Source organism: Panthera leo, chromosome B4, assembly GCF_018350215.1.
Source record: "Panthera leo isolate Ple1 chromosome B4, P.leo_Ple1_pat1.1, whole genome shotgun sequence".
In the NCBI taxonomy this organism is placed as follows: Eukaryota; Metazoa; Chordata; class Mammalia; order Carnivora; family Felidae; genus Panthera; species Panthera leo.
The window spans coordinates 44,646,877-44,660,776 of record NC_056685.1 but is presented as its reverse complement, the minus strand read 5'-3'; the positions used below and the strand labels follow the sequence as shown (position 1 = coordinate 44,660,776).

The window sequence follows — 13,900 nt, the reverse complement described above, 5'->3', positions numbered from 1 at the left end:
CTGTGTTCATTTATATGTTCAGTCCTCAAATAATTGATTTTGACTGTTATTTTGCAAAGAGTTCGAAGTGGTTGATTAGTTGAAATGGAGGAAGATATACCTCAACATCAGCCTTTTGATATAATTTCCTTTCACCACTTTGGTCAAGAGGAGGGGCACTAATTTTTTTAGTGTGAGTACCATTCAGAGAAAATTCATTTCTGCCTTCTGTCTTATAGCCCTGACGCACACAAGGGATCCAGGATTGGAAAGGCCAGCTTCTTCCACCGCATTTCTGGATCAGTGTTCTCCACCTGCATCACTGCCTGGCATAGACACAGGTAACATTTGCTTTTGCTTTCTCATAGCTTTGTTATCTGAGTATCCTACTAGTCCCACTTATAAAGAAAAAATTCTCAGGAAAAAAGATGCTAGGAATATGGCGTTTTATTACAAGTGGCTTGGCATGAATATGGGATTGCTAGAAAAGAATTTTCTAATGATCACATCAGAACTGCATGAACTCTAAAGGATATGAAAACTACTGCAGCATTCACGGGAAGCTATTTTCTTTTTCTCAATATGCTGCGTGTTTTGCTTTATGTTGAGTTACTTACATACTATCCATCTTAAAGGACTGAATAAGTGAAAACACTCCTGTTCCTTAGGAAATTAGGGAAAATGTGAAGAAGTTAGAAAATTTTAGAAGTTAATTAAAAAATTGAAAAAGGATATAGTTACATGTGCAATTTGTTTTCCACGTTTTCTGCTCCTTAGATATCATCTCTTCACACTGATTAATATAAGAACCAAGGTAAGTTTTAGACGTTTACTATTTAATAATTTCTTGTTATATTGATATTATTATAGATCAAATCCTTTATGGATATTAACTAATGACTGCCTATTGACAAATTTTATTTTCACAGAGGCTTCTGTGGCAACATCATACACTAGAAAATTATTTCTAAAATTCAAATATACATGGAATCATTTGGGATTAAAAATACAGGAGTCTTGGCTCCAACTAAGAGATTTTTTTAATCGTTATTTTTTAATTAATTTATTTTTGTTTTGAGAGAGAGAGCACGTGCAAGTGGGGGAGTGGGGAAGAGAGAGAGACAGAGAGAGAGAGAGAGAGAGAGAGAGAGAGAGAGAGAGAGAGAATCTTAAGTAGGCTCAATGCTCAAAACAGAGCCCGACATGGGGCTACCTGGGATTATGACCTGAGCCAAAATCAAGAATTGAATGCTCAACCAACTGAGCCACCCAGGCACCCCTAAGAGATGTTTATTCCACACACCTTGCATGGGGCACTGGAATCAGATTGTTGAGCAATCTGTGATGTTAACCCTTAATAATTCTTTTGCAGATGGTTTATGGGATGTATTTTGGGAAACACTCTAGTAGAGTCATGTCATAACTGAAAAGAATGCAAGAACTTTGTAATATTTATATATAGATATGAATGTGTATATTAAGGCTTTTTAAGGCAAGATACTTATATTTTTTCAGTACTTCAGAAACAGAATTTTTGTTTTTTGAATTGATAGTTTTAAAATGGTCTCAGTAATTTACAATGGTGCCTCAAATTTGCCCAACATTTGTATATGTACATTGAACATTTGGAGTTAAATTGGCTGGGTGAATATGACTCAGCCTATTCAGTGTATTGATAGATTAAAAAAAAACCACCTTTCTGTATTTCTAATCATAATGGCAATAATCACTAGAAGTATAAATGAGTTTAACAGAAATATTGAAAGGTTTTCGCTTTCCTATATATATCAGGCTCAGTCCACATGCTTTGTGCACTTGAAGGAGTTAAACACACCTCCCCTTACACATACAGATACACACACACACCTCTAGGTATGTTTCTTGTATATTTCTATAGACTGACACTGTAATTTTTCTTTGGAAAGAAATCATCCTGTTGTGAGGTTTTAATGCAAAACACGTTTCCCTTCTTCCTGTAGAGATGAGCGATCAGAAAGTGATTTATTCCACCCTGAGATTTCTTCAGTCTCCTTCAGAGTCACAAAATAGAATAAGGCCAGGTAGGACTCAAAGGCCTGGGAAAACTGATGACAAAGGTACGTGTCTTAAGCATCTCTTTCAAACTTTGACGTTTGAAAAAAAGTTCCTGTCTGTCCTTCAGGTTCTCAAATGGTGATAGGAAACGATAATGGCGTAGGTAGCAGAGCAAGTCTTTTTTTTTTTTTTCTTTTTAAGTTTGTGAGAATGGAGAAATTGATGAATTCTTTTAGATTCATAAAGCTGATCAAGAGGAATTTTTGAGGCCATTAAAAGTGAAGGACAGATTACAGTCTCAAGAAAACACTGCATTTCCTAGAGAAATAAAGGTCTTAGAGACTGCTTGAAAAATGACAATATTTGTTAGAAACAATGTTTTTATTCAGATAGAAGGTGTTTTAGGTGTCTTAAATATTTACCAAACCTTAACGGCAATGAAGAAACAGAAGGAGCATTCATTTTTTTTTTTCTGTTCTCTTTTCTGTTCTACCTTCAAATATTGTCACGAGCTCTAAAGTGAGAATGACTTTTACTGTTTTAATTTAGTGACAGAGATACAGTTTTCAGATCAAGGACCTCAAAAATAGGAGGCTAAATATAATATTGTCTAGGGAAAAATAGAATTGATGAAAAAGAAAGGAAATTTGATTTCTAGAAATTAAAAAAAATTTTTTTAATGTTTATTTATTTTTGAGAGAGAGAGACAGACAGCATGCGAGCAGAAGAGGGGTAGAGAGAGGGAGACACAGAATCCGAAGCAGGCTCCAGGCCCTGATCTGTCAGCACAGAGCCCGATGTGGGGCTGGAACTCACAAACTGTGAGATCATGACCTGAGCTGAAGTTGGACGCTCAACCAACTGAGCCACCCAGGCGCCCCTATTTCTAGAAACTCGTTTAAGGATAGATCCCAATCACATTTCCAGCTTCAGAATATCCACTGTTGGCTACCAATTCCTCAAGAATATTGACTGCTTTTTTGTTCCTCTTCATGATTAGTTGTGATCACAGGAAAGAGTATACAATGTCCGTGTGGATTCTTATAAATGTGTATTATGTCTATTGCCTTCTGTGCTTCTTTTTGAAAACTTGGTTAGATTTTTTTAAATTGAAGGATAGTTGACATGCAATGCACCTTAGTTTCAAGTGCACAGCATAGTCATTGGACAGCTTTCTATTTAGTAAGGGAAGTACTTTTAAAATCCTATTGGACTGTTCTTATGTGTAATATTTCTACAGTGGGTGTATATCATCAGAAGTCTGAGACCTTATTTTTTTTTTCATAAAAGGGGAGAGGGGCAGAGAGAGAAAGAGAGAGAATCTCAAGCAGGCTCCTTGCTGAGCCTGACACAGGGCTGGATTCCATGACACTGGGATCATGACCTGAGCCAAAATCAAGAATCAGATGCTCAACCGACTGAGCCACCCAAGCGCCCCAGAAATCTGAGACTTTAAAACTGTAATTATTAGGTTACGAATTTAAATCAATTGGTATGATATATTTTTGTAAAAATTTTAGGGAAGATTGTCTCTTTGTTTCAAATGGTATCCCAGGCTAAGGTTAGTAGGGGCCATGCTCTGCCCCTGATAATTATCTTTCTTTTTATTTAAAGAGTTTTCAGTGCCCTGGCATCTCATTGCGGTGATTCTTGGGATCCTCTGTTTACTACTATTGGTGACAGTTGCAGTGTTGGGGACAAAGAGTGAGTAATTGAAATATATCCTTCAAGCCTGAGTAATAGCAGGGACCGCTAATTGTGCAAATATTAATTGTGCTCCGTTAATTGTTCCCCGACTCCCATCAGGGAATGTCCCAGGTGGCTCCTTCTGGGTGATTTTTTCCATAGACATGTCACAGTGCTATTTTCATGTTACTTACCTATTCCAGTGACTCTGTGGTTCAGTGAGTTGTCTTACTGTGTATAATACATGATAACATTCCTCCAGTTACAGGACTTAGTCATATTCTGACTTCTGAGTTTAGATCACTGTGATTCTTAAACATTCTTCAAGAAATAGCTGTTCAGAAGAAATTATGACTTTCTTGTGATTTTTTTTAAAGTATTTAACGAAGATATAGTTTAGTGGAAAGAGTGATTCTGTACATGGACATTAGATGATCTTGAATACAACTTTTTAAATGTTTTTTTAGTTTATTTATTTATTTTGAGACGGACAGAGACAGCGTGAGTGGGGGAGGGGCAGGGAGAGAGGGAGAGAGTGAATCCCAAGCAGGCTCCGAGCTGCCAATGCAGAGCCCCACATGGGTCTTGAACCCAGGAAACTGAAAGATCATGACCTAAGGCCAAAACAAAGAGTCAGATGCTTAACTAGTTGAGCCACCCAGGTGCCCCTTAAATTCAACTGTTATCTTTTATTTGAATTTCTTGACATTTTTTGAGAAAATTACTAATATGTTACATTCAGATAAATGTACATATTTAAATCTTTCTCTCTTTTCTTCTGTGTATATTCTATCTCCTCTAATAACAATGATGCTATTTCCTTATGTGTCTCAGCACAGTTTTTCATGCTCAGATGTGTTGTTAAAAGTTGATTGACTGATTTTTACTTTGGTACCTATTTATAAATGATGCACTAACTTTTAAAAAGAAACAAAACCGAATTATAAGGTGTTACCATCATAATTTTATTTATTTATTCTACACTCAGGTTACTAACAGTGTGAAATTTGGTGGTTCCATTTCTATGGTTAGTTTATTGAGGTGTTACTTTCTAAATGTCAAATTACTCATTTAAAGTAATGAAATGGGTTGGTTATCAAAGTGAGACTTTCCTTTGTCTTACATTTTAACAGTTAAGCCGTATGAGTACTTTTATATTATACCTATGCTGTTAATTTTAGTTTTTCAGTATATTCAAGAAAACCATCAGCAGAGGGAAAAGATAAGAAATTTGAGCCAAGAGTACCAAATTGTGCAAAATGACAGCTACTTCAAGGAGCAACTTTTGACAAATAAGATTTTGGAATATAACAGTCGTGAAAATGAAAGTCTTCAGCAGAAAATGAAGCAGGATTTTATAGAAAGGACATGCCAGAGAAAAAATATAGGTATGAAAGGAAGGGAAGATTGCATGATTTTCTTTTATTTCTTCCCCTCCCAGAAGGTTTGAGGCTAAATAGACAGGTTTACAATCTATGCTAGTGATCTAGGTTTACCAGGCAACTTTTTATTTCTACTTCTGAGATGTAATATGAGTGTTCGGGTTTGCCTGTATCAAATATGAGACAGACCCCAGGAGCCATTTGGATTAGTAGGGCTCTATATTTCCCCCAAACTCAATGACAAGCCCTGCATTTCTACTGCTCCCAGAAGGTGAAATCGTGTGTCAGCTTCCCTGAAAACTTGGATCATTTTGGACCTGTGGGCAAATTAGGCACTCCGCTTTGTTGCTGACATGAGATATGGAGGCTATAAGTAAAAATGTACTTCGGCTAAAATGGGCACAATGCCTTTCATTTGGATGCTCTTGGAAAGATGATTGTGTGCATGTGTTCCCATTCTGCCTTGAGTTGAGATATTTGGCCTGTATGCTCTCTGCAGTGCTCCTGCAAGTTTTGCCTAAGTGTTGATGTTTGTGCAACTCGGTCTGATAATACCATTAAAAACATCCAAGAGATAAGAATATTAAATCTCACATAATAAACTCTGTTATCATGTATAATGGTGGAATGAACTGACCTGGTTAATTAACAACTATTAAATATTTGTTTAGGATTTGGAGTTTACAAAGATTTTGCATATTTAATATCATTTCAATATGGTAGGTTGTAGGAATTTATCTTCTCTGTTATTAAAGAATCAATGCTATTTCAAAAATTTGATACATTATAAAATGTATGAGGAAAAGAAAAAAATCCCGAAGAATGTTTCTTTTATTTAGAAGACATTCCAGAATCTTATTTTTAAAAAAATTTTTTATTATTATTATTTTCTAATGTTTATTTATTTTTGAGACAGAGGGAGACAGAGCGCGAGTGGGGGAGGGGCAGAGACAGAGGGAGACACAGAATCCAAAACAGGCTCTGGGCTCCGAGCTGTCAGCACAGAGCCAGATGCGGGGCTCGAACCCACGAACTGTGAGATCATGACCTGAGCCGAAGTTGGACGCTTAACCGACTGAGCCACCCAGGCGCCCCCAGAATCTTTTTAAAAACTTACTTTTATTGTTTTAAAAACAGCTTTCTTGAGGTATTATTAACATGCAAAAGTTGCACATATTTACTGTATATCATTTGACAAGTTTGGACATATGCATATATCTGTAAAATCATCCATAATCAGGGTAATAGACATATCCATTACCTCCAAAAGTTTTCTCATGTCTCTCTTTTTGGGAGTGGGTAAGAACACACAAGATTCACCCTTTTAACAAGTTTTTCAGTGCACACTTCAGTATTGTTAACCAAAGGCATTTTGTTGTACCACAGATCTTTAGAACTTAATCATCTTGCACAACTGAAACTGTATACCCATTGAACAAAAAACTCCTTACTTCCCCCTCCTGTAGCCATTGGCAACCACCTTCCAGTTTCTGTTTCTCTGAATTTGACTATTTTTTGTATCTCATATAAGTGGAATCATGGAGTATTTATACTTCTGTGATTGGCTTATTTCATTGAGCATAATATCCTCAAGGTTAATCCATGCTGTTGCCTATGCAGGATTTCCTTTTTCTAAAGGCTGAAGAGTATTCTATTGATTGTATATATCACATTTTCTTTATCCATTCATCCATTGAGGGACACTCGTTGTTTTCATATCTTGGCTGTCGTGAATTGTGCTGCAAGGAACATGAGAGCTATCTCTTTGCATTCCAGAATCTTGATGAACGTAATATTGTCATTATTGATGATACTAAGATTTTACTTAGTTATGGAGGGCTGATAAATATATGGCTCTGCTTAATGGAATAGCAGGTAATGTTTCACCTTATATGTTGCAGGCAAACTCTATGAAAGCCACTGGTCCTGTTGTGGAATAAAGTGTTACTATTTTATTCCTGAATATAAAAACTGGAAGGGATGTAAACAGACATGCCAAAGCTATAATTCATTTCTTCTGAAGATAAATGATCAAGATGAACTGGTAACATGGACTGTTACATTTACTTTTATTTTCTTGCACCAGGTCTCTTACCCAGGGACCCAAGATAATGAGGATGTGGCAATCCAGACAGAGGGACCTTCAGTTATCCTCTGGGTTGTATCTGTTGAGTGAGCACAAGTTGTGTAGTTAAGAAGGTTAAGCGTTCTGGAAAACCCTGCCTACTGATGGGCATATATGATGCTGCCACTTACTAAGCATTCTTATATTATCTATTCATGATGACCATTAATATTTCCAAAATGGAAAACCCCCTTGAAGATTCACTTTGGGGTTTTGCATTCATTTCCTTTTCTAAGGCATCTGCAGGAGAACAGCTCACTGAAAAGCATGGCTCTCCTTCAATGGAGCTCTTAACCCTTTGGTATTTGCAGCCTGGAAGCAGTGGTTATTTATCCTTCTAAGGTGGCAACTAAGTACCTGGAGGCAATCTAATCCAGTAGGTACTATTAGGAATCCAGGAGCCAGACTGCCTGGTATCAGGCAAAATCCAGTTCTGCCACTTTCTAGCTAAGTGAGCTTGGGTGAATTACTTAGTGTCTGGGTCTCAGTTTTTCCAGCTGCAAAATGGAGATAATAATGAGTAACGTAAAAGTGATAACAGTTTTACAAATTAGCCTAATGGTGATTTTCATTGCATCTGTACATAACATTCATTTGATCAATATTCTAATATATTGTATCGATGTATATTTTTTAAAATGAATTGTAAAAAGAGAAAATAAAGTGACAATATCAAAATTATCTTTTAAATTTATTACCAATAAAAACTATCCACATACACAGAATGTTTTTTACTGAGAAATGTTTTCAAAGACCAGTCTGAAACGTCTACTTATCACTTAGGAAAACAACACAACATTTATATGCAAATCTAATAGATGTTTTAAATCACAACATAAAAAAAATTTATGATATGAAGTCATAAAATTATTTTTGTTTGTTGCAGTAAAACCCACTTAAATTTAAACCTATATTTTAAAATACACTCACACATTTGATCAGACATTATATGTCACTTTGATATATTACATTTTTTGACATAGCAAATATTTCCAAATACTGCCCCTTTTCCCTTCACCCTTTCTAACTACTACACTATAGCAAGCCTTTCTCAGCTCTGATGCACAACTTCTTATATATACTTCTTATTTTAATAAATTTGTTTTGAAAATTCCTTTCTTCATCTAAGAATATGTAATGATCACTGTCAGTATCCTTAAATATTTTTCTGGAGCATGATTTTGAGTAGTTTCATAGTGTCATAAATTATTTAACAAGTCTATTATTAGATACTTAAATTTACATTTTTTTCGTGTTTTAAATAATCCATGAGACTGGCAGCCATTTTTGTTTTTTATTCTATTAAAAAAATTTTTTTAAAGGAGTGCTCCATTTTTTTTTTTTTTATTTTTAAGTTTACTTATTTATTTGAGAGACACAGACACAGCGTGAGTGGGGAAGGAGCAGAGAGGGACAGAGAGAATCCCAAGCAGGCTCGGAGACTGATGCGGGGCTTGAACTCATGAAACCACAAGATCATGACTTGAGCTGAAACCGACAGTCAGATGCTTAACTGACTGAGCCACCCAGGCACCCCAGGAGTTCTCCATTTAATTTTAATTTTAATTTTAATTTTATTTGATTTTGTTTGAGAGAGAGAGAGAGAGCACGAGCAGGGGAGGAGCAGAGAGAGAGGGAGAGAGAATCTTAAGCAGGCTCCATGCCCAACATGGAGCCCAACTTGGGACTCAATCTTATGACAGTGAGATCATGACCTGAACTGAAAACAAGAGTTGGATGCTTAAACGACTGAACCACCCAGGAACCCCTTGGCAGCCATTTTTAATACTAAGTAAATAATCTATGATAGAAAATTACTTCAGAAGATAAAAGCACAGGGATAGGCGGGAAGAGAGGGTTTTCTAAGAAGTAGAGATGAAGTATGGTATGGAACATAGCAGAGTACCAGCCACAGAAATAGCTGGGACCTTTATCTGGTTTTTTCATTTATCTAACCGATGGGAGCTAGTCACATGATATGTTTTGTTTCCTTTACAGACCTTCATTCAAACCCAAACTTATAGGAATTACTACTGGATTGGATTATCATATAAAGGAGGAGAAAGAAAATGGAAATGGATTGACAGTGACCCACTTTTGGGGATGTAAGTCTCTGGAATGAATGCATTCCAACTCCAACATTGGTGTTGGAATCAGGATGTATCTGTATCTAAAAAGAATCTTGTCTTGTTTCCCACAGTTTTCCCACAGGGGTCATTGGTAAGAACAAGTAGAGTGATTAAGAAAATGTTTTAGGAAGTATAATTAAAAAGGAAGGGAAATGTCATGCAGATTATTAACAAAATTATGATCCTAGGCACATGCTCAGACGTATGTGTTATGAGGCACACAAAATAAACCAAAATTATAAAGTACATCATTCTGACTGAATTATAGTGATCCCTCCCACAATGACAGATGGGTATTTTGAGGATACCCCAAATTCATCTGACACACCGTTGTAGATGGTCCCTGAGTTATAATGGTTTGACTTATAATTTTTCTTTTTTTTTTAATTTTGTTTTTTTTATAACGTTTATTTATTTTTGAGACAGAGAGAGACAGAGCATGAACGGCGGAGGGGCAGAGAGAGAGGGAGACACAGAATCGGAAGCAGGCTCCAGGCTCTGAGCCATCAGCCAGAGCCCCACACGGGGCTCGAACTCACAGACCGTGAGATCGTGACCTGAGCTGAAGTCGGACGCTTAACTGACTGAGCCACCCAGGGGCCCCAAACTTATAATTTTTCTACTTTACAATAATGTGAAAGCAATATGCAGTAGAATTTGTACTTTGAATATTTCATATGATCTTTTTCTGGGCTGGTGATGTGCAGTATGATCTCTTGTGATGCTGGGAGCTGCGGCTCTCAGTCAGCCACGTGATCCCAGTCAGCCACGTGATCACAAGATCACCAACCCGGACACTTACAACCATCCTGTACCCATCCAACCATTCTGGTTTTCACTTTCACTATCGGATTCAACAAATCACTGGAGATACTCAACACTTGAGTATAAAATAGGCTTTGTGTTAGATGGTTTTGCCTAACTAAAGGCTAACATCAGTGTTCTGATCATATTTAAGGCATGCTAGGCTAACCTAGTAGGTTAGGTGTATTAAACGCATTTTTGACTTAGGATATTTTCGATACGTGTGAAATATTATCACATCATTTGATCTGTATATTGTTAGTTATATTATTTATAGACATAAATATACATGAGTATACACACAAACATGCATACATATACCTTCACTATGGTTTTATTTTGAATTTGTTTCTTTATGCAAGTAAGTGAGTAACTAAGTGATCTCTATACCCAATATAGGGCTCAACCTCATGGCCCTGGTCGCATGCTTTTCCAACTGAGTTAGCTAGGCACCCTTAAAGTTTTATTTTGAAGTGCAGTGTTTTGTAAATGCTTGGGTTTATATTTAGTTATAATCTTCTTTTAAATTGCTCAATGACTTTTAAAAAATCTTAACTGTTACACTTTTGATTTCTAGGGATTCTGTTTTAAGTTTTCAAATCTTGCTAGTTACTCATATTTTCAAACTGTCTTTTGAAAGATATCAAACATACTAGTTTATATTTGGTATCCGATAATTCTAATATTTGAAGTCTGTGGGTCTACTCTATTGTTTCTGCTTGCTTTTGTTCATGGTGTCATTTCCTTTGTAGTGTTTAGTGATTTTTGTTTTTCTTTTTGAGCTGCTGTGGAAATTATTTGGGGACTGAGATGAAGGTTGCTTTTTCAAGGAATAATTAGCTGTTTTTGGATACCTTGGGGTATGGTGTATCTGGGCCACTTTTAATTCTAAATTTAGGTCCTACAAGTAGTGTGATTTTGGGCTGCAAACTTACAAGAGATGTCATGAAGGAGATTACTTCGATATAGTCATAGTGAATACACTTCTAAGCAAAGACCTCAGAAGCATAGAACAGAAAGGCTCATGGGCCAAATTAAGATGCCTAAATTGTACAGTTAATCAAATCAATTTAAAACAAATAGCACTATGCAAGGGGAAAGAAATGGGATAGCTTTTCACAGTGCGCTGGAATGGGATCAATTGTCAAACTCAGGATAGGGTGCCAGTGGGTAAAAGGATCACTCGAATCCTGGTTTAAGTAATCTTCATATGGCCTGATTCTTCTCCATACTGCTTTCCTGATAATGGTGTGGTTTCTAGGACATCACTTGAGTTTTGACTAAGAGGGCCCACCAAACAGAAGCCTCTATGGCCAGCATACACATTTTCTCTCTTGGGGAGAGGCAGGAACACGTAAGCCCGGCCACAACTGCAGCTTTTCAGTGAACCTGCTGAGCAGGTATGGATTTTATTTGAGTTTTTTAGGCAGAGGGCCAGTATGCGTGTCACCAGTGGGAGGTGAGTTTAAGACCTCATGGATGTTAAGTATCTCTGTTCATAGTGTATATTTTGAGTGAGACATTTAGTGCTGCTTTGTTCTTTCTTCCTTTCCTATGCTCTATACTGTATATATACCTGACATGTCTCCAAGGTTACTGATTTACTTATCCATATATATTTAATACATCTTATGCTTTCTGCCCATGCCTCACAAGATAGTTTCATTTATCTCCCTTCCTTCCTTCCTTCCTTCCTTCCTTCTTTCTTTCTTTCTTTCTTTCTTTCTTTCTTTTCTTTCTGTAAGAGATTTGGATATTCAAATACATAGCAAATACCAATTATATGAGGGATGGAAAGCAGGCTTACTGTATCGTGACTCCATAGCAATATTGCAAGGTAATTTTGCCTTCTAACAAAAATTCCCAGTGTAAAATAAAATGAGAGATTATTATGGGATCAAAAGTTGATATTCTGTTTAATAGGCTAAGACCAAAAGAAAATCTTTTACTGATGAAGTTATAATATTTCCATTTTCTAGATATTTAGGCAATGGACTTAAAAAATTATAATTTATGTTATTGTCAGCTTCAGAATTAAACAGCTGAGCGTGTATGCTTTCTTTTCTACAGGCACTATGCATTCATGAATATTTCTGGGAGAGGACAATGTGCATTTTTATCTTCAACAAGAATAACAAATGCTGAGTGCTCTCAGAAGTACAATTGTATCTGTGAGAAGACAATTGGTAATATTTTCTTTCCCTGCTTCAATAATTATAAGAAAAGATGAGATAGAATTTTGTAATTTTTTTTGTTTGTTGCTGTGATAATTTGTGATTATTTACAAACTAATGTTTTTGATAGCAGGACTTAGTTTACTGTGGAAACGGAGATGAGTTAGAGAAGGAAGAAAATGTTCTTTTTGGACTATGATTTAAGAAATTAGATACCTGATCTTTTCTTGAGGAAGAGGGCAAGATTTTGTCTTTGGAGAGCAATTTCCCCTCTCTTTAATGGCCCTGAGAAATTCTCTCTTTCTATTTCCCTGAAGCAATTAGACATCTCTGATAGTCTAGTCTTTTCCTTATTAATAGGCTGGGTCTTTCCTTATTAATAGGATGAATCACTTAAATAGCCTCGGCTTTGAGGGATGGCACGATTAAGAACTAAAAAATAGTTATCTAGCCTCCCCTCTCCCATCTAGATAATCACCTCTCATTAAAATGTTTTTCTTTTGCTATAATTTTATACTTCCTGAATAGTTGAAACAACAGTATAGAAACTCTCATGGGGCACCTGGGTGGCTGAGTTGGTTAAGCATCCGACCTTGGCTCAGGTCATGATCTCGTGGTTTTTGAGTTTGAGCCCGGCATCAGGCTCTGTGCTGACAGCTCAGAGCCTGGAGCCTGCTTCAGATTCTGTATCTCCCCCCCCTCTCTCTGCCCCTCTCCTGCTCACACTCTGTCTTTCTCTTTCTCAAAAATAAGTAAACATTAAAAAAATGAAAAAAAGCCCTTCATATAGTCTTTGCACATTTACCATTTGTTAATATTTTGTCCTATCTGTACTTTATAGTCCTTCTCTCTCTCCCCTCCCCCCATCCTGCTCACCTGTTTGATAATAAATCGGGGTCATTATGTCCCTTTCCTAAATGTTTTATTAGAACTAGTACTTTGTCTTGTATAACCATAGTAAAATTATCAAAACCAAGAAATTTAGCATTGACAGAGTACTGTGTTTTCATCTATAACCCATATTCAAATTTGTCAACTATCCTGATTATATCATTTATAGGCATTTTTCCTGCACGTTTCAGGGTCATATGATACATTTAGTTGTGATGTATCTTTTTGTTTTGTTTTGTTTTGTTTTACATTTTATTTTAGAGAGAGAGAGAGAGAGCGTGAGAGGGGGAGAGCCAGAGGGAGAGAGCAGACTTCATGCTCAGTGCTGAGCCCAACGCAAGACGATCTCACGACCCTGGAATCATGACCTGAGCCAAAATCAAGAGTCAGTTGCTTAACTGACTGAACCCCCCTCTCAGGTGCCCCAGTTGTGATGTTTCTTTAATCTGGGAGAATTCCTCAGGGTTGTTTTCCTTGACCTTGACATTTTAAAATACAACTTTATTGAGTTATTCTTTCATGCAATAAAACGCATCCATTTTAAGTCATGAGGTCAGTGGGTTTTTAACAAATGTATACATCTCTTAAACACCATCGGGTCAAAACATAGAACATTTCTATCACCTACAAAAGTTCCTTTCTTCCCTCTCACTACCCACTGGTTCCCAGACAACCAGTTACACATTCTGTCACTAA

The 13,900-nt window shown here is 36.6% G+C and overlaps 1 protein-coding gene across 1 annotated transcript; it reads left to right on the top strand.

Annotated features, from left to right (window-relative positions):
* Positions 1-226: 226 nt before the first annotated feature.
* On the top strand, positions 227-12,926 carry LOC122225566 (killer cell lectin-like receptor 2). Its single transcript, XM_042948421.1, has 7 exons — positions 227-320; positions 1,959-2,075; positions 3,628-3,717; positions 4,881-5,087; positions 6,983-7,125; positions 9,205-9,311; positions 12,210-12,926. Exons 2-7 carry the CDS (start codon positions 1,961-1,963, stop codon positions 12,367-12,369), a joined length of 822 nt encoding a protein of 273 aa, XP_042804355.1. The 5' UTR covers positions 227-320; positions 1,959-1,960; the 3' UTR covers positions 12,370-12,926.
* Positions 12,927-13,900: the final 974 nt, after the last annotated feature.